Below are 15,114 nucleotides of genomic sequence, written 5' to 3'. Positions count from 1 at the left end.
GGGAAGAATGGAAATAAACCAAAGATGACAGAGAGGTAAGGGTGGGAGCTGCTCTAAGGAAAAGATTATGAGCTCTCTGTTTTGCATGTGTTTCATTTGAGACCTCTGTGGGCAATTTACCTGGAGATGGCCAGCAGGCGGTGAGTTCAGAGACAGAGGATGCATTTTACTGATATCAGCACGTAGAATCAGAGCGGGTGGGAGCACCCAGAGCAGTGTCAAGGAAGCAGAGCAGAATAGGAAGGGTAGAATACTATCGCTGAAAGGGTGGTCAGGGGAAAAGGGTAGTCAGAGCAGGAATGGTCAATATAGATTCAGGGTAACCCAGAAAATGCCCTGCCAAAAGGCCAAAGGTACGAAGTTTCCTAATAAAGCCTGAAAAGCATGCCACAGGTTTTGCATGTTAGGGTCATCAGAGACTTAAGTGAGCATACAGGGCAGAAATTAAACTACAGTAGGTTAGAAGTGATTGACAGGTAAGAAAGTCAAGATTGCCAGTGTAAGCTGTTTTTAAAAAATAATTTTATTATAGAAAAGTTTAAACAGGGCCAGGCACGATGGCCCATGCCTGTAATCCCAGCACTTCGGAGGCCGAGGCAGGCAGATCACTTGAGGCCAGGAGTTTAAGATCAGCCTGGCCAACATGGTAAAACCCCCATCTCCACCAAAAATACAAAAATTAGCCGGGCATAGTGACGCATGCCTGTAGTTCCAGCGCTTTGGGAGGCTGAGGCAGGAGAATTGCTTGAACCCAGGAGGGGGAGGTTGCAATGAGCCAAGACTGTGACATTGCACTACAGTTTGGGCAACAGAGCGAGATCCCGTCTCAAAAAAAAAAAAAAAAGTTTAAGCAGATCCAAATGTAGAGAACAAGCTGTGATAAAGCTCCATGTACCCATCACTCACTTCAATGATGAAGTCATGGCCAGTCTTATTTTGTTCCCCACCCGCCTTTATCTTCCCTGCCATTTGATCATGGTAAAGCAAATAGACCGTAATACCATTTTCATACTTTAAAAACAAAAAGGAAACAACCAAAACACATGTAATTCCTCAATTCATTAAGTATCCATGAACTATTTTTTTGAAAAGTCTGAATTGACAAGGTAAACAGACCAGACAGTATCCACTAAGAAAGAGACTCTGATCTGTTTTCCCCTTCAATTCAGAATTCCAGGGATGGCTTTTTTGTTTTGTCTTGGGTGACGCTAATGCCATATTTTTTTTACTTGCTTTGTTTTTATGTTTTTTGTTTTTTGGGTTTTTTCGGAGACAGAGTCTCTCTCTGTTGCCCCAAATGGAGTGCAGTGGTGCAATCTTGGCTCACTGCAACTTCCTCCACCTGGGTTCAAGCAACTCCCTTGCCTCAGCCTACCAAGTAGATAGGATCACAGGCATGCATTACCACACCTGGCTAATTTTTCTATTTTTAGTAAAGACGGGGTTTCACCATGTTGGACAGGTTGGTTTTGAACTCCCGACCTCAGGTGATCCGCCTGTCTTGGCTTCCTTAGAATTACCTTCACCACCTGTACTGAATTTCACTTTGCTGCTGTATCCCGGCCTTGTTTGGACAGAGCCATTAAGACTTCCTGTGGTGTTTACAGTAGTGCTGTCCACTGTGTGACTTAGCATCCCTTTTAGCAGAAGACCCACAAGAAGAAATCTATTTCAGACATTGGTGGGCAAATCTTACACTATTTATCTTACAGACTTTATAGTTTTATAATTAATGATGGTTTCCTTTTCATTTTGGCTGCTGAGAAGCTGACAATCAAATTTGCAGCCCACCTTTAGTAAATCTGTGGAATGGGATTTTTTGGGCATGAATTTCTAGATTCTGTGTTTTTTATGATTGTTCCTTATTCTACCTCTACTATATTGGCCTGATTTTATATATTATACAAACACACATAATATATAAATGTAATGTTTTACATATTATATACATTTATATAATATATAAAATATAACTTTTATGTTAAATATAAAAAAATATATATAATACATAATATTATTGCATTATATGTATTTACATAAGCCACCTCAAATCCTTTGTAAGACAAAGCAAGATGTGATAAAGAAACAAATTAATAACTCTTCTTGTTTTGAAAAAGGAAAGAAAAAAGACAGGCTGAGCAAAAGGAGCCCACTGGAAGAAAGGAAAGACACAGGAGCAAGGTGGGATGACAGAGCAAGGGCCTAAAGACACAGGGCCGGCCCCAGTGGGTGGTGGAGGCCCCAGTGCCTGAGCTAGAGGGAAGCAGTTGAAGTTGGATGCAGTAAGGGGAGAGGGGGAGATGGTGCCCGTGCCCTAGGGAAGCAGGAACCAATGTTCTTGCCTCATCTAGTCATCGCGTCTTAATCTAAAGGAAGCATTAACAGAGCTCATCTTTCTCTGTCCAATCTAGGACCAAAGAGCTACTGTTTTAAAACTGCATTTTATAAGCTTTAATACCAAACCAGTGCTGAAGTTCCATCTCCTAATCTTTGCATGGAGCATGTTAAAAATCAACTTCAAAATCAATACTCGGAGGGAAAAAAGGCCAGTTAAAAATCTGAATGCAGTACCCAAAATAGAAATGCTTTCATAAATATGCCGGTCTTGAACATTTAATAAATAGTGATTATTACATGGCCAGTAATCTACACTGAGCCTTTTTATGAGTTAATAGGCAATGAAAAAATATTTCTTGGGTGAATTCTTTTACCATTATCTCATGTGAGATCACTTCAGTTGAATCTGCTTTGTTTGTTCTTTAGTGATAATATGGAATCCTTTCTAATCTGCTGGAGTTTTGTTTTTGGTTCTTGTTTGTTTGTTTTTGCCTTTTGTATTTTTGAGACAGGGACTCCCTCTGTCACCCAGGATGGTGTGTACAGTGGTGCGATCACAGCTCACTGCAGCCTTGAACTCCTGGGTTAAAGCAATCTTCCTGCCTCAGCCTTCAGGTGCACACCACCATGCCTGTCTTTTTTTTTAAGAGGCAAATGTCTGCCTATGTTGCCCAGTCTGGTCTTGAACTCCTGGTCTCAAGCAATCCTCCCACCTAGACCTCCCAAGTGTTGGGATTCCCGGTGGGAGCCACTGTGCGCAGCCTTGATCTGCTGTTTTAATTAAGGCATCTTTTCATTAGCTTAACGATGGAGACACTATTAACCAAGATTGAGAAAAGAAGCAGCCAAAAGAACATTGTGAGATGTACAATGAGAAAATACACCGAAACCCTAATGTAATAATGAGTTTTCCTGGGACAATAATAAATACATGCATGATAAAAATAACTTTACCCAAACAAACTTTAAATGCTTAAACTCAAGCCAGCATTGCTGAAAATAATTTTTTAAAAACAAAGGAACAAAACTCAAGGTCTAGGCCTACCCTACCACAGCTGGCTTGAGGTAGAGGTAGAATGCGTGTCTTCCCATTAGATCATCATGAATCACTTCAAAGTTCTTGCTGTCTTTTAATTTCTTGGGATTACCCATTAACACAAATGTTCAAGACTCTGAGGAATGGAACACATAGAAATTAAAGACCTGAAGTCTCATAATGCCCTTTAGTCCTATCTTGAAAATCAAAACAGCTAACAGTAAAGAAGATAATCCCTTAAGGGCAATGGAAAAACCCTAACAAACTATCCATCCATAACCGCTAAAGAATTCGAATTTCTGGAGAAGACAGGCTGTAACTGCTTATGAAATGGATCACTCAAGTGTGTCCAGAGTGCTTGCTCTGTCTTGCTAATCTAAAGGCATGCTCCAAGCCTGTAAACTTTAAACTACTAACTGTAATCCCATTTAAAGAGCTTTGTTTTCTTGGGCTCTTCTGCCATAATTCAAATAATTATGTCAAAATGTTCTCACATGTATAATGATATTAAAAAGGAGTCTATGAAGTCAATTAAGGATCCCCTTAGTAAAGAGGAAAAACATTCAAAATTGTAAAGAGTTCTTTGTGGCTAGGAGTTGAGGAATTTATTTAAGATGTATTTGATACTATGTAACTTTGTCAGAAATAATAATTTCTACTTATCTATCTTTATTCTAAAAGCTCTAGGAATATATAACAATAACACGATTTTTTGGTAATTATACATACAGGCAAATGTACTTAATGGGCACAAAATATTCAGGATTACATTGTAGGTCAGAAGTATATTAGTGACATTAATTCAAATATATCAAAATACATATTTTAGTGATGACTTTATCAAAGTTTGGTTAAATATACTTCTATGTTGATGTTACTTAGTAATACTTTTTAGCCAACTATATTCAAATATTATAGTTTTACAAGAAAATACATAGTCTGATACATACCATTGCATGCTTATATTACAAACTACCAAAAATATCTCAAATTCTGAATTACTAACTTCAACAAAAGTATATTCTGGGAACATTGATTTTTCACTTAATGTACCAGAAAGGAAGGAGAAATGGAAACTTCCAAGGATGTGAATGTGCATTAAGTTTATAATTTTAGAACTTACTCAGGGATTCTTTCATATCCTGATGTGGGGTCACCATTGGTGTTCAGTTTTCATATTTAAATGGTATCAGATCTGTACACAGCTTGATTTCCTTTTTTAACAAAATTCCTATAGAATGTACCAATATTAAAAAGGGGATTTTAAGTGAACCCCTACTTTGGGCCATAATTTTATGTCAGCCAGCAGGAGCCAAGAGAACATAACCAGGGTGGTGAGATATAGCTAGATAAGACTCTTTAAAGGCACAGGAGGTCACTTCTTCAACTACATTTGCCAAAACTCTTGGTTCAACAATCAGATAGGCCACCACTGTGGTAGTACAGGGGTCGACAGCCCTAAGTGCAGCTTTCTGGGCTACGGGTACCTTCTAGGATGCTCTAGAGCTTGAAACTGTTCACCCGAAAGAGAGTAGAGGGAGGCTGGGTGAATACAATGTTCAGTGCACTGGATTTTCCTCATAACCCTCAGCCCCACACCTCCCGGCTCAGAGGGAGGGTTGCCTTGCCCATTTTACAAATCCTTGGCTACAGCTCTGACGATGATTCTGCAATGCAGATGGTTAAAAATAACCGCATGCACCTCAGATGGGTTTGAAGAGTACATTTTACTTTGTCCATGAAAAAATGCACCTCCACACATGTCTCTGTCCTGATAGATTCTCAGGCAAATTATCGGCTCCCTCCAAGGCAGTCAGCTGACTGTGAGTAAACTAGCAATTTGAAAACAATAAATCTGCAGTGAGAAGTAGAACTCATCATATTAAATATCATTTTCCTAAATTCCTCATTTCAGTTCTGTTTAAAAGGCCTCTTACGATTCAAAGTTAAATTGTCAAAATAACACTCCAAAAGGAAAGCAGAGAAAGAAAGACAAGCATCCTCCAGTTTTATCTTTCAATCTTTTCGAAGCTCTATATTTACCGAATCACTCTTGTGAGAAGGGGGTTGCTTTGCAAAAAGCTTGCTTTGGAGAAATGCATTAAATCTTTCAAGCTATCAGGGCTATTTTTGTCTTTCTATATTAGACACACCCCAAGAAGTATGGCAGTCTGCTGACGTCTTCATCAGCCTCTCTCTTGCATCTTTGTTATGGCAGCAGAGGGTGAAGCACGTTCTTCTGCACCCCTGACCAGCCCAAGCATCTTTTAAAGTTTCTAATTAAATCATGGCTGCTTATGCCCTCAGATATTTGTCATTTGCAAGGGAAACCATGGGGCTGATATTTACCTAGGTATTTCATATATATTTTGAAATTTGAGTTTTTAATTAACACTTGAGATTAAAATAATTTTAACCCAGGCATCTATCTAACTTGTGGAATGAATGCATGCTCTCCCTCCTTCTGGACTCAGTGATAGCTAACTAGCCTGACTGGCTTAACATAACCTTTTCTCTCTCGTCTTTTACTCTTCTCTCTTTCAGAAACAGCTCAATATGTGACACAATCGTTCTCATTCTCATGGTTCCTATATTTTTGTAGTGATAGTTTCTATTGCACAATAAATACATATTGCAGGATTTGATGATGTTTGGCAAATGGCGCACACACAAAAAGACGATACCGAGAGGCAAGGTCAGGGTAGTCTGTCTCCAAAGTTTTCACCATTTGAGTACCCCCTTTTCTTCCCTCAAATAACCCAGCTTCTTCCAGTTCTTATATTTCCCCTCCACCCACCCAGTGCCCCAGTCTTATCATTAAATGACTAAGTCACCACTTTTGAGGGTGTTAATTGTTAAGTGATACCTCCTAGATGTAGTAACATTTTTTAAAAGGACAGACTTGAGGAAGAAAAGAGAGGGACCTTCACACACACATTGTCATCTCCTCCAAACATGTACAAGGAGTCAGTGATGACTTGCGAACCGCCTCTGAAAGTTTGCCAGTCATGGACAGAGTCCCTTTACATCCTCTACTTTGAAAGCTTTCCTACAAATGTCTTTGAACTTCCAAACAACCTAAAAGGCAGGTAAAGGATTATTATCACCAGCTTATCAAGGATGATGCTAAGTTCCAAGAGGTTAAATGAGTCCCCAAAGGTCACACAGCTGGTTGGTGTCAGCCTAGATGGCAGCAATCCTGGCACTGCAAGCTCTCAAAATAAATTATTTTTCCCACCACAGAGACGGTTCTCAAATTTCATCCCTGGAAACTGATGGCCGCATGACACTTTCCATGAATGTCCTCCTATCTCTAATTACCTGCCTTGTTCAGTCCAAATGAGTTCTAGAATATAAAACCTAGCTTTTTCAGCTGACTGTCTCTAATATACAGGAATATAATAAGGGTACTTTTGTTCTATCATATAATATTTCTGCTATCAGTTGGTTAAATGATATTACATTGAGCTCAGGGTTGTACTAACCCTAGACTAAGAGGATACTTTAAAAATCTAAAAAGGAACAGGAAAAAAAAGCACAAAAGAACCTAAAATTTACACTCCAGCCTCCCATTTGGGAAATACCCTTTCAAACTATTCTAAGGCTGAGTGTGGTGGCTCTCACCTGTAATCCCAACACTTTGGGAAGCTAAGACGAGAGGACCACTTGAGGCCAAGAGTTCAAGACCAGCCTGAACAACATAGGGAGACCCCCATCTCTACCAAAAATAAAAAATTGGCCAAGGATGGTGTGCACACCCACAGTCCTAGCTACTTGGGAGGCTAAGATGGGACGATCGCTTAAGTCCAAGAGGTCAAGGCTACAGTAAGCCATGATCATGCCACTGCACTCCAGCCTGGGTCACAGAATGAGACCCTGTCTCTAAATAAATAAGTAAGTACTCTATTTTAAACAATTTTGTTCTTAAACCACAGCTTCTGCTGTCATATTGGGAATCGTGGCTATCAGAGAAAGGAGATGAACATTGTGTGTTGGCAATGAGATCTTCCATGGAAGCATTTAGAAGAAATGTTATTAGGTTTGTTATGCTGGGAAGTTTTCCTACTGCTCTGTTACAGCATTAAAACCTGGAGGGCATCATTCATCACTCAGCATGAGATACATAAAACTACCCCCAGAGCACAGATCACCAAGTGTTCTTCCAAAGACCCTGTTTCAAACTAAAGGAGTGAAAAGTTTTCAAGTCATGTTTCTTAGTCAAAGCAGTCACCAATGTTGCTTTTTGTGTAGGCTTCCAGTGTGCACACCCCTGCCAACACCACACAACCCTAGCAATGCCCTCCATTCTCAACGACAATCCACAGCTGCCCTCTGTTGCCAGGATAAAGTCCACATCCCGCAACCTAGTATACGACTCTTCATGGCACAGTCCAAGGACATCTTTCCAGCCCATGCCTGACACTTTTCTGTGTGTTTCACACAGATTCAAGTATCGCCTATTTCTCAAAAACACCCTAAACTTCCCTGCTGCTTTATCTGTTCAAATCACTTCTTTCACCTGGAATGTTCTGTCCCTTTTCTATTTATCCAATTCCCACTCAGTGTCAAAGCCCAGCTCAAAAACTTGCTTTTGCAGTTTTTTTGCTAATGCAGCAAATTGTTCATGACAGGTGCTCAATAAATTTAGTCAGGTGAATAAACAGAGGAATCTCATGCATCCACTCCACAGTCTTATGAGGCAGGAAGGCACAGTAGAGTCTTCCTGGCAGACCTACCCAATGTCAGTAATGAATCAGTAGGATGTTAGCAAGAACACTAGAAATTTTGCAGTTTGCTTGTTGCAACTTGTCCATTTTCTCCCGTCTATGACCCAGGGGCTTACACCTCTTGCTGTAGTTGAAGGTATAATGCATATGCCCTATACTAAGACATAAAGTTTTTGTCATTTGAGTCACAAAGTTTTGAGGTATTAATAATACAAACTTTTTTCCTAGAAGATTGTTTTTCTTATAAGATTGCATGCTTTAGAGGTAGTTAAAAAAAGCAAATCCCAAATAAATAGTTGAGATCCCAAATGGAAAACAGATGCCCGTCCTATACAGAGATGGCCAGATTGTCCTTGATTCACAGAGCATATCCGGTGTGGCAGTGTTAGCGAACAAGTGAGCTTGCGGTTCCTCTGGTGTCCTCCTCCCTAACTAAGTGTGTGCCTGTGGAGTGTGACTGGAGAGCTGACCAAATGCAATCCACCCAGCAGGGTCACCAAGGCCACTGAAGTGTGAGTCCGCATTTCTCAAGTCAATGTAATAGAATCTGAGCCTTGCACAGTGGAGGGTGGGTCAGAAGGCTATCTGGTAGCCAAGGGCACTGCTGGGGCTTTAGAAAGACAGCACAACGCTGTAATCGGACACTGTCCTGGGACATTCAGCCAGTTAATCATCTCAGTCACCCATATTTTATTCATAAACATGAGGAACGACATTTTCTTTGGCTGTTTGCTTTGCCTTTTGAAGTTATACCAACATTATACTGTCCCAATGTTTTCCTTTATGTCACATAAAATGCACCGGTATAGGTAAAGCATGTTGTCACCAGAGATGTCAACACCAACACTGGACTGGGACTAGCCGGTTACTGTTGCTTGCAGAGCTAGCATGATGAGCATTCGCAGTTCAAGCACAAAGATTTCAGTCGTTCTTCAAACCTCATTTAGGTTGTAAGTCCACAGAGATGTGTGACAAAGAACTATGTAATCTGAGACCAGAGTAGACCAAACTACCAAACAGTCTTATTGTCATCTTAATGATTCATTTTATGTCAGTCCTAAAGGAGATTTAAAATGGTAGGACTGGCCGAGTGTGGTGGCTCGCACCTGTAAACCCAGCACTTTAGGAGGCTGAGATGGGTGTTTCATTTGAGAACAGGAGTTGAAGACCAGCCTGGCCCACATGGTGAAACTCAGTCTCTACTAAAAATACAAAAATTGGATGGGGGTGGTGGCACGCACCTGTAATCCTAGCCACTGGGGAGGCTGAGGCATGAGAGTTGCTTGAACCTGGGAGGCAGAGGTTGCAGTGAGCCAAGATCACACCACTACACTCCAGCCTGGGGGAAAGAGTAAGACTCTGTCCTTAATTAATTAATTAATTAAGTGGTAGAATTATTTGTTTTATTTTTTAAATGGTAAAAATCAGCAGGAAATTCTTGGTAGCCAATCCATCAAACTTAATCACAAGGGGAGCCCAATCACGATGCGAGTTCACCCTAACAGGATGAATATATTCTTTCCACAAGATCCCCATTTCTCTTTTTTTAACCCTAATTGTACAGACATAAATGCAAAGACTTATCAGGAATATTTACAAATTACCTCTGGGCAAGGACTGTGCTTTACTCACTATTCTGCCATGGGCTCTAGCTCATCCCTTGACGCACGCATAGTAGGCTTTCCACCAAAGTGATTAAGAGCCAGGGCTTGGAGCCAGACTTTCGAGTTTGCTCTCACTAGCTACTTGTTTAGTGAATCTCTCCAGCCCTCAGTTTCCTCATTTGTAAAGTGTAAATAATAATACCAATACCAACTCATCTAATTATTGTGATAACTGAATGAATCAATGCACAGGAGGTGCTTAGCTGGACCTTAGCATATAGTCAATAAATGTGAGCTGGTCATTGCACTCTCATGACTTTACCTACGATCCATTGTTAAGCGGGGGTTGATGGGTCCTAAGGAAATATGCCCTTAATTCATCTGTTCTAAGGGAAAAAGAATATATATTAGATGATTGATAGATAGATAGATAGATAGATAGATAGATAGATAGATAGATAGATAGAGATAATTTTTTAATGTCCAACTCTCTAGATCAGTGATTCTCAAGGTATGATCTGGGGATATCTGGGGATTCCTAAGGACCCTCCAGAGAGTCCTGAAGGTCAAAAGTGTTTTCATAATAGCATAACATGTTATTTGCCTTTTTCATTCTCATTCTATCAAGCGTGTTCAGTGGAATTTTCCAGAGGCTACAAGATATGTGATGATATTATCACTTAGCAGTCAATGGAATGTGTGCTTATACATGCTTGTGTTTCAGACATTCCCCAGTTATACTTTTAAATACAGTAGAGAGTAGCAGATATAATCCATATAAGCCGATCTCTTTGGGATATACAATAATTTTTAAGAGTTTAAATGGGGCTTGAGATCAAAAACTGTGAGAATCTCTGCTAGACTATCTCAAGTCCCTAAGCTCCCATCTGAAAAGATAAAATAAGATAAGATAAAAATACCAAACTCATCTCTTAACTTTGAGACTCTGCCCCTAGAGCTAGGCCCCTGAAGCTACTCTGCCTGGATCTTGTTGTGTGTTTCAGGCTGTCTGGGTCCGATTTTCCTGATGAGGAGTGGCTGTGGGATTATGAGAAGCATGGCCATCGGCATTCCGTGATAAGAAGAGTCAAGCGGTTCCTGAGTGCCCACGAACACCCCTCCAGCCCCAGAAGAAGAAGCTATGGGAGGCAGACGAGTGACAGTTCCATGTTCTTACCCCGAGATGACCTCAGTCCAGCCAGCGATCTACTGGATGTGCCCTCAAGAAATCCCCACAGGACCTCACCCACCTGGAAGAAATCCTACTTCCCAGAAGGAAGCCCCACGCTGCACTCCAGCATAGGAGAGCTGTCCACCATCAGGGAGACCAGCCAGACAAGCACTTTACAGAGCCTGACCCCACAGTCCAGTGTGAGAACCTCCCCCATCAAAATGCCCACAGTGCCTGAGGTATTGGTCACAGCTGCCGAAGCAATAGAGTCCACATCAGACGGCTACCACCATGACTCCGCTACATCCATCTTGAGCTCTGAGTTTACAGGGGTTGAGCCAAGCAAGACTGAGCAGCAGCAGGGCCCAGTGAGATCCATCCTGTCCCCTTTAGAGAAGGGGACACCTCCTAGAGGCCCCAGTCCCCAGACTGTTTCAGCCAGCACTGAGGGAAACATATTCAAGTGTGAAGGAGACCCTGGTGATACCTTTCTAAAAAGGTGGAGCCTTCTGGAATTCCTGGAGTCCAGCCACACCTCCCTGGGAAACCTAAGTCCAGACCCCACGAGCTCTCAGCCAGCTCTTTTAGTTGACACAGAAACATCCTCAGAGATCAGTGGGATCAACATTGTGGCGGGCTCTCGAGTCTCTCCTGATATGCTGTATTTAATGGAAAACCTGGACACCAAGGAAACAGATATCATAGAGCTGAACAACAAGGAAACTGAGGAACCACCCAAATGAGTGTCACAGAGTTCTAGGACCTGGTTCTAGCCTAGATTCTTATCTCCACAAAAGCAGCATTAATCCCAGGACATACCTGAAGGCTGGTCAACGTTTCTAAAACATGATCATACTGTATAAGCTACTGAGAACTTTGAAGGGCATTATGATCCTGACTTTTCAAGAACTGCAAAAAATCAAACACATTCGCGTCATCCATCACAACATGGCTTTCATCAGAAGTTACACAAACCACAATGACTTAATCAAATAAGTCTTAACCAAATAAGGAATCTGGAAAATATACATGACTTATAAATTCATAGATTATTAGCTGTGAAAGAGTCTCATAGACCATAGTCCAATCCCCTAGACCTAAAGGTCCAGACACACAGGATTCTCTATTTCTCTTCTTTTTCTTTTTCTTTAGCCATAAAGAAAGGAGATGGATAAAAAAAAAAAAAGAAGAAAAAAAGAAAGAAAGAAAGGAGATGCATCACATAAATCACATAATGGCTGAAACACCCCCTCCTTCCTTTTTTGTTTGAGGCTTTCTAACCTTCTCATTCCTACTCTCTATAACTATTATTATCATTATCATTTCCCAATTTTTAAGCTTTATCAGCACCAGAACATTTCATTCTCTTCAATTTCCTTTTCTACTTTTCTTTCTTTCCCCTTTATTCTGTCATCCATTTTTTCTTTTCCCTTCTATCTGGTTGTGCTTCTTTTCTAGTGACTCTAATCTGTCCCATTTTTCAGGTTAGAATATTTCTTCTTGCCAAATCTGTTGCTTGCATCTTGCCATGAATTTCAAAATATAAGACACTGGCAAAGCCTCCTACAGAATCATCAAAGTGTCAACAAAGCCAACCTGATACCCTTCCAGCCTCACTTCCCGTGGAAGGCATATAGGAGTGATGGTTCTCCCCATGCCCTTCCAGCCACTGCCATTTCTTTCTGCTTCCACTCTTTGGTCTTGGGCACTGAGAAAAAGGAAGCCAAGAGAATGTGAAACTTACATAGCCAAATGCTATGGAACCAATGAATAAGATGGCTCGCACCTGTTTAACTCGAACTCTTATGCAAAAATCCCAATCATGTTGCAACATGGGACCAGTTACTGTGTCTATCAGGTCATTTGGGAATGAGATAGGATACTGGAGCTGGGTGGCTAATGGGGTACAGGGCTGCATAATGGGGATCAGATGTTGGCTAAGTCCTCCCAGGGAGCTCACGGGACAGCTGTTTGTCATGGGCTCCCAAGTGCCTGGAGGGCCATGCCTTAGGATTGCTGCCCTTACCATTTGTCATATGATGACACTTAACTACATATGGCTTTAGAAATAAAAGAACCCTCATAACCACCATTTATTGAGTGCTCAAATATTCCAGGCAGCAGCGTGTAAAGTTCACAGATGATCTCACTAATCCTCATAGGAATCTTATGAGATTGATATACTGTTATTTCCAGTTTAAAGACAAGAGGAAACAGGCTTTAGAGAAGTAAGGTATTTGCCTAAAATCACACAGCCAAGAAGTGTTCACATTCAAACCAGGTTTATCTGACTCAAGAGCCCACACTCTTAACCTCTATGCTTTCTCACTGTCTTATGCTCCCTGTAAGGCCCTGAATCTGCCAGCAATTTGCCCAGCATTCTGAAGGATGCCGCAAGGGAGCCATGCCCAAATCACAAGTTCAGGCTAAATCTCTCCAGCCTCAAAAGCCTCCTGGGTCCCCCCCGCTCAAGTCTACATGCATCTTTTATGCATTCATAAAGGAGGGCATTGCTCAGGCTTGGAGTACCAGCCATAGTCCTCTACATTTTTCATGACAGAAGAAAGTTGGCAGGATGCTCCTCCCCTTCCCCAGCTCCTCCTGATACATAGTGTTAAAATTAGCATATTTTCAGGCCAGGTACGGTGGCTCACACCTGTAATCCCAGCACTTTGGGAGGCCGACGCAGGTGGATCACAAGGTCAGGAGTCCAAGACCAGCCTGACCAACATGGTGAAACCCCGTCTCTACTAAAAATACAAAAATTAGGCAGGTGTGGTGGTGTGCGCCTGTAATCCCAGCTACTCAGGAGGCTGAGGCAGGAGAATCACTTGAACCCGGGAGGCAGATTGTGCCATTGTACTCTAGCCTGGGAGACAGAGCGAGACTCAACAACAACAACAACAAAAATAGCACATTTTCACAAGACCTCATTATCTCCCTTACATGGCCCAGTGGCTTAATCTTTTGGCTTTGCCCATTCCAAGCACAGCCTCAACTTTCTTCTACATTAAATGTAATCCGAAAGCCAGAGAGTGCGGTGAGGCCAAGCTCTATTTGCTGCGTTCCCTCCCTGCTTTGTAGAGAGAACTCTGCCCTGAAGCTGGGGTCTGCAGTTCAGTAAAGAAATGGGCCACTAACTTTTTCTCTATTTTCCAAGCATTTAGAGATGGCTGGCCCCCAGCAAAACAAAGAAGGCTGTTATCTTCCCTTCCTTTATTGCCCTGACTACTTCGCACCACTCCAGGCATCTGCTTTCAGCCTGGTTCAGCTAAGCCATGGAAAACATTTTAAATGGAATGGAGAAATGTAAAATTCACCATTAAAGTAAAGATTTGCTTAAATCTTAAAGACACACCTCTTCTTTTTAGTGTTTCCCCTCAAACTTCCTTCCTCTCCAGATAAATCGATTAAATTTTTGTTCTTTTTTTTTTTTTCTTTTTAAAGATAAGGTCTCACTATGTTGCCCAGGCTGGTCTCAAACTCCTGGCCTCAGGCAATTCTCTCTCCTCGGCCTCCCAAAGTGCTGGGATTACAGGTATGAGCCACCACACCCTGCCTGATTCCATTTTTAATCATTTTTTGAGATCTTATTGTCATAAAATCTACTCTGAGAATCTACTGAGCCCAGGTGGCCATGTGTTATAATGAAATTAGGAAAACCAGCATTTCCCTTTATGAACTTGAACAAGTCCCCGTTCTTCCGAATTTCTTATTCTCACCTGTAACATGGGCTCTTTTCTGGCTCATTTCCCTGGGCTACTGTGAGGTGTCGTGAGAAAAGGCTGGGCACGCAGCAACACCATATGAATGGCAAGCATGGTGGGGATGAATGCTCCCATGGATTCACCATGAACCTCAGAAAAAGACCTTCATCTCGTCCTCATGTAGTCACTTTGTCAGGATCCCCTTGTTCTCCAGGGTTCTAACCTCTTTCATTCAGGCAGCTTTTCTACTTTCTTCTTTTAGAGACCGTTCTGCTATGTTGCCCAAGTTGGTCTTGAACTCCTTAGATCAACAGATCCACCTGTCTTAGCCTCGAGAAGCTGGGGCTGCTGACACGTGCCACTGTACCTGGCTCAGAAAGCTCTTCTTCTAAGACACACACCATTAAGCTTCCTACTTATTAATCTTGTCATTTCTCTTTTCACTTTTTTTTTCTTTCATATGCTTTGGAGCTCCTCCCACATCCTCCTTCTCCGCAGCATTTTCTGTCATAGTTCTTCATACTCCACCATA

General features: G+C 41.6%; 1 protein-coding gene across 1 annotated transcript in view; it reads left to right on the top strand.

Annotated features, from left to right (window-relative positions):
- BEST3 (bestrophin 3) overlaps nt 1–12,967 on the top strand; it is a 43,349-nt gene extending 30,382 nt beyond the window's left edge. Inside the window, exons 9-10 of the mRNA XM_037731618.1 lie at nt 7,309–7,412; nt 10,709–12,967. Of these exons, the coding sequence (XP_037587546.1) occupies nt 7,309–7,412; nt 10,709–11,618 (1,014 nt within the window). The 3' untranslated portion in view covers nt 11,619–12,967. The remainder of the gene's footprint in view (nt 1–7,308; nt 7,413–10,708) is intronic.
- The last annotated feature ends 2,147 nt before the right edge of the window (nt 12,968–15,114 follow it).

This window comes from Cebus imitator, unplaced genomic scaffold, assembly GCF_001604975.1.
Source record: "Cebus imitator isolate Cc_AM_T3 unplaced genomic scaffold, Cebus_imitator-1.0 Scaffold414, whole genome shotgun sequence".
Taxonomy (NCBI): Eukaryota; Metazoa; Chordata; class Mammalia; order Primates; family Cebidae; genus Cebus; species Cebus imitator.
The sequence above is the reverse complement of the archived record's forward strand: the minus strand, read 5'-3'. Positions and strand labels throughout refer to the sequence as shown.